Source organism: Mytilus trossulus, unplaced genomic scaffold, assembly GCF_036588685.1.
Source record: "Mytilus trossulus isolate FHL-02 unplaced genomic scaffold, PNRI_Mtr1.1.1.hap1 h1tg000211l__unscaffolded, whole genome shotgun sequence".
NCBI classification, from domain to species: Eukaryota; Metazoa; Mollusca; class Bivalvia; order Mytilida; family Mytilidae; genus Mytilus; species Mytilus trossulus.
This window is the reverse complement of record NW_026963311.1, coordinates 998045-1010863: the sequence shown is the minus strand read 5'-3', so window position 1 is coordinate 1010863 and position 12819 is coordinate 998045. Positions and strand designations below refer to the sequence as shown.

General features: G+C 32.2%; 1 protein-coding gene across 4 annotated transcripts in view; it reads right to left on the bottom strand.

The window, feature by feature from the left end:
* The window catches only part of LOC134701064 (caspase-3-like), an 85059-nt gene that overhangs the window by 41258 nt on the left and 30982 nt on the right, over positions 1-12819 (bottom strand). The window contains exon 1 of one of the 4 annotated variants that reach the window (XM_063562207.1): positions 8694-8760. The exons of 2 other annotated variants lie outside the window; for them this stretch is intronic. In XM_063562207.1, coding sequence (XP_063418277.1) covers positions 8694-8713 — 20 coding nt within the window. In that variant the 5' untranslated portion in view covers positions 8714-8760. Of the gene's footprint in view, positions 1-8693; positions 8761-12819 lie in introns of those variants that run through there. One more of the 4 variants, XM_063562208.1, reaches the window with a different exon arrangement.

The window sequence follows — 12819 nt, the reverse complement described above, 5'->3', positions numbered from 1 at the left end:
TTTAAGCGGTCTCAGGTAGGTTTTCACTATATATTTTGAATATCCAACTGGCACTTTGGGCGCTCCGTAAACATGAAAGACAGGAAGTGTACCCAAATTCCTTTTAGTCACGTTTGTATCTACCTGTTGACTAAATGTCTACCTAATATTAGGCCGATTGAGAGATCAGGGGGCTATCACCATAGCCCTGTGCCCTTTGTTCTAAAATTTTGATAATTTTTAGCTGAAAAGTGACAATTTAAGCCCTCCATAGATATCGAATATGACAATATTCTGGAAAATCCTTCTAATACAACCTTTATATATACAGAGTCTATGATTTTTTTTCAATTTTATTGACATTGAAAGACCAGGGGGTCTTACCTTCATTTAAGCGGTCTCAGGTAGGTTTTCACTATATATTTTGAATATCCAACTGGCACTTTGGGCGCTCCGTAAACATAGAAGCCAGGAAGTGTACCCAAATTCCTTTTAGTCACGTTTGTATCTACCTATTGACTAAATGTCTGTCAAATATTAGAAAGATTGAGAGATCAGGGGGCTCTCACCATTACCCTGTGCCCTTTGTCCTAAAATTTTGACATTTTTCGACGGAAAAGTGACAATCTTAGCCCTCCGTAGATATAGAAGATGACGTTATTCTGGTAAATCCATCTAATACAACCTTTATATATACAGAGTTAATGATTTGGTTGAATTTATTTGGACATTGAAAGACCCGGGGGGTCTCAACCTCATTTAAGCGGTCTCGGGTAGGTTTTCGCTATATATTTTGAATATCCAACTGGCACTTTGGGCGCTCCGTAAACATAGAAGCCAGGAAGTGTACCCAAATTCCTTTTAGTCACGTTTGTATCTACCTATTGACTAAATGTCTGTCAAATATTAGAAAGATTGAGAGATCAGGGGGCTCTCACCATAGCCCTGTGCCCTTTGTCCTAAAATTTTGACATTTTTCGACTGAAAAGTGACAATCTTAGCCCTCCGTAGATATAGAAGATGACGTTATACTGGTAAATCCATCTAATACAACCTTTATATATACAGAGTCAATGATTTGGTTGAATTTTATGGACATTGAAAGACCCGGGGGGTCTCAACCTCATTTAAGCGGTCTCGGGTAGGTTTTCGCTATATATTTTGAATATCCAACTGGCACTTTGGGCGCTCCGTAAACATAGAAGCCAGGAAGTGTACCCAAATTCCTTTTAGTCACGTTTGTATCTACCCATTGACTAAATGTCTGTCAAATATTAGAAAGATTGAGAGATCAGGGGGCTCTCACCATTACCCTGTGCCCTTTGTCCTAAAATTTTGACATTTTTTGACGGAAAAGTGACAATCTTAGCCCTCCGTAGATATAGAAGATGACGTTATTCTGGTAAATCCATCTAATACAACCTTTATATATACAGAGTCAATGATTTGGTTGAATTTTATGGACATTGAAAGACCCGGGGGTCTCAACCTCATTTAAGCGGTCTCGGGTAGGTTTTCGCTATATATTTTGAATATCCAACTGGCACTTTTGGCGCTCCGTAAACATAGAAGCCAGGAAGTGTACCCAAATTCCTTTTAGTCACGTTTGTATCTACCTATTGACTAAATGTCTGTCAAATATTAGAAAGATTGAGAGATCAGGGGGCTCTCACCATTACCCTGTGCCCTTTGTCCTAAAATTTTGACATTTTTCGACTGAAAAGTGACAATCTTAGCCCTCCGTAGATATAGAAGATGACGTTATTCTAGTAAATCCATCTAATACAACCTTTATATATACAGAGTCAATGATTTGGTTGAATTTTATGGACATTGAAAGACCCGGGGGGTCTCAACCTCATTTAAGCGGTCTCGGGTAGGTTTTCGCTATATATTTTGAATATCCAACTGGCACTTTGGGCGCTCCGTAAACATAGAAGCCAGGAAGTGTACCCAAATTCCTTTTAGTCACGTTTGTATCTACCCATTGACTAAATGTCTGTCAAATATTAGAAAGATTGAGAGATCAGGGGGCTCTCACCATTACCCTGTGCCCTTTGTCCTAAAATTTTGACATTTTTCGACGGAAAAGTGACAATCTTAGCCCTCCGTAGATATAGAAGATGACGTTATTCTGGTAAATCCATCTAATACAATCTTTATATATACAGAGTCAATGAATTGGTTGAATTTTAAGGACATTGAAAGACCCGGGGGGTCTCAACCTCATTTAAGCGGTCTCGGGTAGGTTTTCGCTATATATTTTGAATATCCAACTGGCACTTTTGGCGCTCCGTAAACATAGAAGCCAGGAAGTGTACCCAAATTCCTTTTAGTCACGTTTGTATCTACCTATTGACTAAATGTCTGTCAAATATTAGAAAGATTGAGAGATCAGGGGGCTCTCACCATTACCCTGTGCCCTTTGTCCTAAAATTTTGACATTTTTCGACTGAAAAGTGACAATCTTAGCCCTCCGTAGATATAGAAGATGACGTTATTCTAGTAAATCCATCTAATACAACCTTTATATATACAGAGTCAATGATTTGGTTGAATTTTATGGACATTGAAAGACCCGGGGGGTCTCAACCTCATTTAAGCGGTCTCGGGTAGGTTTTCGCTATATATTTTGAATATCCAACTGGCACTTTGGGCGCTCCGTAAACATAGAAGCCAGGAAGTGTACCCAAATTCCTTTTAGTCACGTTTGTATCTACCTATTGACTAAATGTCTGTCAAATATTAGAAAGATTGAGAGATCAGGGGGCTCTCACCATTACCCTGTGCCCTTTGTCCTAAAATTTTGACATTTTTCGACGGAAAAGTGACAATCTTAGCCCTCCGTAGATATAGAAGATGACGTTATTCTGGTAAATCCATCTAATACAACCTTTAGATATACAGAGTCAATGATTTGGTTGAATTTTATGGACATTGAAAGACCCGGGGGGTCTCAACCTCATTTAAGCGGTCTCGGGTAGGTTTTCGCTATATATTTTGAATATCCAACTGGCACTTTGGGCGCTCCGTAAACATTGAAGCCAGGAAGTGTACCCAAATTCCTTTTAGTTACGTTTGCATCTACCTATTGACTAAATGTCTGTCAAATATTAGAAAGATTGAGACATCAGGGGGCTCTCACCATTACCCTGTTCCCTTTGTCCTAAAATTTTGACATTTTTCGAATGATTTGTTTTGTTTTTTTGGCTTTCCATATATGTTTCTATTTTTATAGTTATAAATATTTCTAGAGTTATGGGTTTTTCTTTTTGTCTTAAGAAATATTATACACAAAAGTACATCTTTGAAGTCGTTTATTGACAAAACTCTATAGTACATAAAGACAAATATGCAACATGGAAAAGGGTTTGGACAACGAGAAATTACGACGAGAAATTACGACAGCTTTAAAAGGTCATTTAACGATTTCCTACGTATCTTATCAGTCTTTTTAAATATGAAAATCATGCTTTTTATGTTATCAAGTGTTTAATTATCTTGTAATTTTTTCACTAAATTTTGAATATCAAACTGGCTGCTAGCAGCCGATTGGATATTGAATATCGAATAACGAATAACGAACCGGCTGCTAACTTCACATACATCTACCTACCTTATTTTGAATAATGTTTATTCTTTGAGCAGCAATGAAACACACTTTTCTTTGTAATTAACCACAAAAATCATTGTTAAAATTGTCCGCTTTTTTTCGAGAGCAACAGTAAAATGTCAGGGTATTCATACAAATGGTCCAGGTTTTTCAAAGACAATTTGAATAATAAAAAAGGTACCCCTGACTTTAAAACATGACTTTTTCTAGTTAACAACTGTTACAGTTATTAAGTGCTGTACTATATCATATATTCCCAATCGATCACCAAAACATATTACAACTTAGATCAAACGAAACTTTTTTCGATTCAATATACATTTTCTGTTCGGAGTATGTTCTACCACAACTTTCCAGTGTAAACTGAAAATTAAAGGATCCTTTATAAAACGGTCTTTAGAACATAATCAGATTTCAACTTCATTTCATGCTTCAATTGTGTTTTAAAAAGTTAATACTATTTATTGTGGTGAACCCTGGTATTTAAAAACTGCATACCCCTAGGAGCCTGTGTCGCTCACCTTGGTCTCTGTACATACCAAACAAGGGTCACTGATCAACATTGTAGACGAGAATAAATTTCATGACAATAATCTCTATTTGTTGATCTTGTATTACTAATCTTTAAGTGTGTTTAGTTTCATTCTATCTTCTTTAGTTTTTGCTCAAGACACAAAACAGGTAAAACTAGACATCATTTAGATAGAAGCCATGTCTGTGGGTCCTGCTGTGAATAACTTATGGTTACAAATGTATATTTACCTTAAGACATAGGATTGTGAATTGAAACCAAAGTTTTTGATCTTGATATTTGACCTAAGAAGTTGTACATACATTATGACACACCCTCTCGTGTTGTTTAAAATACATGTCAAGTATTAAGTACACAATTATAACAGATCTCTAGATTTAGAGCGGGCACAATGTGTTACAGACGGACGGACGGACAAACTGATCACTATAGGGCAACCCGTCATTCCATAGGGCTCTAAAAAGTCCTCATTTTAAGGCCGTCACTTTCAAAGAGTGACAATCTGCTAACTATATCGGCAAAATTTCTAGAATCTAGTTCAAATTTGAATACTTACAGTGTGAATCGGAATTGCATTTCATGAACTGAAGATAATACACGTTAAAATAAACTACACGTAATGACTTTTTTTTCAATATACAATTCTTCCTTGTTTGCAGTATTTGTACTCTCACATTTAGAACCCGACTTTGTTTGACAAATATACAATGTGTTAACCAAGGTGAGACATATTTTATCTACGTACTTGAATGATTCGTTGTATATTTTCACTGGAATCTGTAAGCAGTTTATACTGTTATTCCCTCTTCGATTGTGGTTAAAATACTTGTGTCTTATTTTTAAAATAAAAATGCATCCCTACATAGTTAACATTTGTTTAATCTCGAATGTTAAAGAAAAAAAAATTATGTATATACATATACATATCAGTAAGATCGTCAGATAGTGATCATAGTGTATATCTTTACACACCATGAATAAACATCGCGTAATAATTACATTAGATGTAAGTTTCATTATAATACGTTATTCTGATTGGCTAACATGTTATTCCGTAAACAATTGCATCAGACAATAACATTTATCATGCATGATGACACGAGGTCCCACAAAAAAGTGCACAGGTGAATTAAATAAAACTGGATAAAAATCGTGTTTTCATGATTTTAGCTAAAAAAATGTAATTATAAGAATTGAATACTTCTTTTTGAAACTTTATAGGGTTGTAAAAGCGTTGACCGTGCGTACATTTTTAGAATGAAGCGCTTCCGCGCTTCATACAAAATGTACTTCGGTCAACGCTTTTACCACCCAATAAATTTACAAAAAGAAGCATTCAATTCTTAAATGATCCTTAATTTTTTTAAATGATTGGCCCGAGCATCACTGAGGAGACATTGATTGTCGAAATGCTCATCTGGTTCAGAAAAAATGTGTACTGTTTATGTTATTACTACCACAGGGTCGATGCCTCTCCTGGTGAACTTCGTTACTTGCATGAAAATACAGATTTTTTGTTATTGAAATTTGCTGTTGCAATATTTTACAGATTATTTTAAATTAATGTATCATGTATTTATCCTTTATGCAAAGCTCTGGTGCCTTTCCCGGCTTTGGCTTAACAGGGTTGTTCCTAAGCTTTGTAATGAAGCAAATACTCATAGAAGATCTGCAAAACCTTACTAAGGCCATCTGTATAAATAAGAAGAGATGTGGTAAGAGTGCCAATGAGATAATTCTCCATCTAAGTCCCTATGCATAAAAAGAGGTCGCAGTGTTGGCTTACTACGAACAGAAAGCTACGAAAGGCTCCAAAATGACTAGTATGAAACAATTTAAACGGGAAAAACGGAAGGTCTCATATATAAACAAAAAGCTAGAAACGAGAAACACCAATGAACCACACCTGGATCGTCCACAAAGCGACAACCACTGAACAACAGGATATGTCTTAAAATAAAAAGGTGTTAGTAGGATTTTGAATGATTTCAAATTTTATGTAAAGCGCCGATTCATTATTATTCCACGTCATCGTGGTTTAAGATATATAAGTTGCACAAGCGGAATAAACAGGTAAGTAATATATCATTGTTTCAAAAAGGTAATACGTCCCATCAAATTTTTAACAAAATAAATGTCGTTGATCAACTTCTGATATTATATCTCAAGTATAGATTTAAGATTTACATGATACATTTGTAATTATGAATATTGCCTTGTAGGTAAGGTAGGTATTTAAAAGAAAATAAAAGTCCAAATTCACAAATGTATATTTTGATAGAAAAACCGTATCAATAACAAAATTTAAAAAAAGTATTTTTCATTAAGGTACATTGCATTGAACAGAATTAATCAACACAAGGTTTCTTAGCGTTTATTTGGAATGGTCGTCATCATGAAATTTCAAATCATGGGCCTGGTTTTCGAAAGTATCATAAGATATGTCATAAGATATATCTTAGGATATATTTTATGATCATCTTATGACTATCATATGATATGTCATAGGATGTAAATCAAAGGTGTCTTAAGATAGTCATAGCTATGATGCTCTTATGACTGTCATAAGTGAACATTATTTTCTATTATTTTAAATAATGATTAAAAAGTGATAAATATAAAACGTAAAATGAAAAGTATGAACATATTAATTATAACCATTCTTAATATTTACGAATATTTTTTTTTTCTTTATTAAAATGAACTTGAAATTTTATACAAAAGGGAATTTAAATATGAGTTGATAATTTGTTTAAACTTAATTTGTAATACTAGTACATGTATTATATAATAATGTCTAGAACTTCGTTTTCGTGTATTATCAAACATGCATGGTTATTTAACTGTGAATTCTTTTTAGATTTAATTGAATTTAATTTCGAGTACCCACTTAACGAAATGCCCGTGCACATACGTTAATATAGTACTATTAAATATACTAGGAACGAAAAATTATGTATATTTATTATACAAAACCATGAGTTAGAAAAAAAAATCCAAATTGTATGTCGCAGGAGATTCAAATTTTAATTCACGTAGTTGAGAAAAATAGAATCTTTACTATTTAGCTAACTGAGAAACACAACAAATATTTTTATTGCAATTAACACGAAATTATACATGAAAAGTAATTAAAATTTTTGTAGACAATCATAAGACCATCATAAGTCATGTCGCGAGGGGTCTTAAGTTTACGACATAAGTTATGACAAATCGTAAATTAGGACACTTTCGAAAACATATCTTACGACTATGATATGTCCTAAGACCATCATAAGACATGTCTTAGTCATAAGATACTTTCGAAAACCAGGCCCCTGAACTCTTGAAGGTGATACAAATATTATCAAAAGGTGGTAGATGATTTCAACATATTCACAGAAGTTTTAACTATACAATGTGGTCATCTATATTGCGGAACGTAACCAGATAATGCTAGCCTCTTTCAATTCTTCCCTAGACAATCCCTTAAAAATGCTGTTTCACCTGAGTAGGAAAACGGTTGGCAACAAGAAGTTGATTCCTATAGTAATGCGAATTTTATTTTGAAACCTAATGTCCTTTTCAAAATATTAACAAAACAAAACAAAAAAACGAATTTAAAGATAAATTTAAAGATGGGTAAGGTCAATACCCAAATGACATTACCAAACTTTTATTAGACCATACAAACTAATAGAACGAATGGAAAACCAGCTGTTACATTTCCCACTTTAACAAATTGTATTCGTTCGAATAATTAAGATAGTATGTGTAGTTTCAAACAATAGTTGCGTCAATAGAACACTCTAATGGTGGTTCCTAACACTACAGGGAGTTAACTCTGTAAAATCAAGTAAACGTTTTAATGACGTTGTGTTGTAAAGGGAATATTAAGCTTCTCAATGATCAAAATTGGTGTTTGTCAAACTGCTATATAACCAGTGTAATTTTTCTGACAAAACGGTTGGTTCAAAATTTTTGACATTTTTATATTTTTGTTAAAGGGTCCAAGTCAATACATTGACAAAAGTTTATGAAAATTAAACGAGCCAAATTAATTTTAGTGAAAGTGTTGGGTACCACCTTAATACGACTATTTAAATAAAATCCATTGTCAATTTCTAAATATAGCATACTCCCACTTTTATATTTTCACATACGCAAATTCAGAAAATAAATTTGCAGCATTTTATGAGTCAACAATTTTAATAATATTGTTACTTTGAAAAAAACACGTCATTGTTTCCAAGGACTTTAACTGCTAAACTCGGTATGTTATAATCATATTATTATTTATATATATATAATAAGTGGAAAAAAAATTCATCACTTGATAGAATGCTTTCTCACATTTCATATTAAACGTTTATAATAAACCTACTATTTCTTATGCCTGCACATCTTCCCTAATTATAATAATAATAAAAAAAAATATCTTTCAGAATTTGTATACGAGGTTTACCCAATGTACCCCGATTTACAGTATAAGTTATATATAACTATTTGACCTAAAGAAAAATGTGTGATAGCAGATACAATTCAAGATTTTCAAAGTAAAATGAAAAATATAAATCAGTTTTTACTTACATATATATATGCATACACATTCGTGTCAAAAATTACGTTAGACAAACTGAAGTACAGTAAATCGGACCTTATATAGTAATGTCATGGGATATAAATCTTTACAAAGAAATCTTTCAGAAATGTTTTCCGGGAATCATAACGGTTCATAATTAAACCTTTTAAATTGCAACGTAATGATAATATAATATATATATATGCATGGTATAGGTAAAGAATAATTTAAATGTAGTTTTAGACTGTGATATTTAGACAAGGTATTTTACTCTGTTTAAATCTCCTATCTCTTTGCAAAGAGGTTGATATAAAATTATTTTTACACTTCTTAGAAATATGTAAAAACTTTGCAACCTTCAACATAAATATTCATTTCAGCCATATAATTTTTACAACAAAACTATTATAAAAAATGTATCCATTCAAAGGCACTTCATATATATACAGATATACATTTGCAGATAACAATTTCTGAATTTAATGTTATTTATACAATAACTAAATTCACAAAAGGGTTTATATAACATTCCAAGCAAATTAAAAACGGTGCAAATTTCTTTGCACCAGCCTTTCGAATAAACACCTTTTTGGTGATGCGTGAGGTAAAACTATTTGAAAGAAAAAAATAACATCAAACGTGGAAAAATGACAAAACCAGTAGACCAAACAATAAAGTCAACGCTAGACAAGAAATGTTTGTTCTAAAATATACGCGCTCTATCTAATTTAAACTTCATTTCATCAAAACTACAATCACTTTTGCTTCTCCTTTAATATTCACTATGATACTCAGTCGTTTTAATATATATGAATTTTACACGACTGACATACAACTGAGAAGTTTAAGGCTTTTAAAGAATGTTTTCACCAACATTTCCTACATAAAAAAATAGCTGTACCAAGTCAGGAATATGATAATTGTGGTCCATTCATTTGATGTGTTTGTGCTTTTGATTTTTCCGTTTGATTAGGGACTTTGAATTTCCCTTAGAGTTTTTTTTATGAATTTACTTTTTAAATAATTTGAAAACTGTAATCAAATAACTGAAAAATATGTTGTATGATCATTCTGTGTACAACATGTGTTTTTGGAACAAACATGCTAAATGCGCTATACAAACAAGAAGACAATTACCCTGATAATCATAAAAAGGGATAAATTGTATGTATGGGAACGCGTGCATTCATTTTCAACACATTGCAGTTTTTGTAAGTTCTTTTATTACGCACCTTACAAAATAATATATAAGAGTAACAGAATGTAGAGTAAGAATGTATATGCTTTAAATTATATCAATATGATTTCATTTCAGCAGAGCTGTGCTTCGACCTGGCTGTGATATACTCTGGGAAATTATGGTGTCGAACGTTTATCAGATAGATATTGCCATTGTGAGTAAAAAAAATCAAAAGTAAAATAAAGTAATTTGTATTTCATTTATAGAGTTGCATTATACTTTTAAGTATAAGTTAAGTTTTCCTTATCCATCTGTTGCATTCTTCAAATGTATATCTGTTATTAGACACGAGTATTGGATTTTGCGTACAGCTGTCTTTTAAAAAAATGATGTTGATTACTAAATATTTAGAAGAAAAAAAATATATTTCAAATGTTAGCTCACTTTTAAAAAAACATATGTTACTAACTGTTTCAATGAATTTGATCAGGAAACATTTGTAATGCTGTAACTTATAATGAACACCAAAATAAACCAAATATTGCAGCCAAAATATCTTAATGGACGGTTGACGATTGTCACAGTTGTTCAATCAAATGGTTAGTATCTACCGATCAAGTACTGCTGCCTAAAAAGACACTATTAATCACGTTCTAAAGGTTAAGACGGCATTTTGAAAATTTAACGGAGGCAGTATTTGTTGGCTGACCGTAATGTGTCATTTGTATCACGGTTGACCACGGATTTTTACCAATGACGGTTTCCTGAATATCGGCATTTATTCTTTGATTGTGACAACCCTGGAAATTATTACCAAAATTTACTCAAGTATGCGAAATATGAAGCATATTTTGCTAACTGAAAAAGAACAGTACATTTCTGGTTTGATTTGGATTTGATATTGACTAGTCGATGGATTTTCGTTTTTTTCCTAAATATGTTACCGGTTATCAAGTTATACATTGGAGATCTTTTTTTTTTTCTTTGATATCTTCACCCCTTAATTATGGTTTACGAACCATAAAATCTAAAGATATTAACATGTTTGTATTCAGATGTCGCTAGTCAGTTTATAGAATGAATAAGTTTGACTATTCCTCTTGTATCTTTCGCCCCTTTTTTGCATTCTTTGCAGTATTAGCCGATAATGGTTTAAGCACACAGGTAGCAGTCATTGTTAAGTAGTAAATCATTCAATAGTCTGTCGGTCCAGAAATAATAATGATATTACAATTCGGTATAAATTACACCAGAAACTCTATAAAATTTTATTTATACGCCTGATTGAGCAAAACAAACTAATTGTTTAAAGAATCTAACGGAGATACAAATGTGATATTTTTTCATGGAAATGAAATTGAAAAAAATTAACTCAAAAGCTACCCGAAAAGAAAGATCAGGTAACGTTTGCAAAGTTAAATTAGATTTTTAACATTTTATACATTTAACATAATCATGATAATTGTTAGTAGGAAGAAAAATCAAATTAAGCTATTCATTGACAACGGCAACTAAATTTCTGGGCGGGATAAACAAAAACAAAAACAACAAATAACAGGACACTCTTCAAACCATCATAGAAAATAAAAACAGATACCCCAGCTCGTAGTCAGATAAACATATGTAATATAATATCTAGAGATCTACAATGCCTATGATATCACATGTATTGTTACTAGAATGTTGATGGTCTGTACCCGTATAATATCTTTACTAAACAATAGAAACAAAAACATTATGAATTTTATGAATTAAAATTCGAAAAATACGAATATTTACCATAAATGAATTTTAACAAAAGTACATACATTATTATTGCAGAGCAAAATAAAAACTGAATTATTGATTTGAAAAAAGAAAGAAATGACCAAATACATCCAACATTATTATCTTAAATCACTTACATGTAAACGAGTGTCGGATACGTCGTTGAATAATTCTTGCTCACGGCAGGTCGATTTATATTCATCGGTAAAAGCCCGCTTTGATTTATATAGTCTTTTCGTTGAAGAGTTATAAATATATTTTTATGTATTTCGTGGAATTATCAAAATAACATCATAACTTTTAAATTTTAACGGAATAAAAAGTGTTCTCATATTTTTTTATATAAAAGTCAAGTTATGTTCTACTTCGCTTTGCTCGTCCGAACATAAATTATTTCTTATGCTATATAAAGAAACAACAAAGACTAATATGGCAGGAGATACACACCAAACAGTTTTAATATAACATTTCAAAATACATGTATGCCGTGCCATTGAATATTAAAGTACATACATCATGCGTCATTGTATTATCTATATATTCATCTCACTGACTGTTCTACTAATATCTACAAAAAGAAAATACAAAGAATTAGGATTTATACAAAGCATAATATTTCAATCTTAATGTAATAAAGTTGTCGAACAAGTTTGGTGTGTGAATTCTCGATGAAATGAAAAGGGCGCGTAAAACAGTATATAAAGTCCGAAAACCGAATTACTCAGTATTGCGCAACAGAAATAGAAAGAAATCTCAAAACGAAAAGAAATATAATTATGTTCTACCTCGCTTTGCTCGTCCGAACATAAATTATTTCTTATGCTATATAAAGAAACAACAAAGACTAATATGGCAGGAGATACACACCAAACAGTTCGACAAAACAAAGGAAATATGCCGGTGTAGACTGGTATAAATAAGATAACCTGCTATATGAATTTTCTTTTATGTAACCGTCTTTTAATAGATCTAACTTTCATCTACTGCGTGCTTTTAAAATTCTATCTTGTATTCCATTATGAGCTGACGAAGTCGCGCATCCACTCCTCAAATTTATTTTTTATCGAAACCAGCTCGACACAAAGCATCTAAAATAGCTCTCTTGCTCTGGTATATGAAATAGGTTTGTTGATTTTGCATAACGTACATGTATATACTGTTTTACTTTTTAATTGCTCTAAATACAT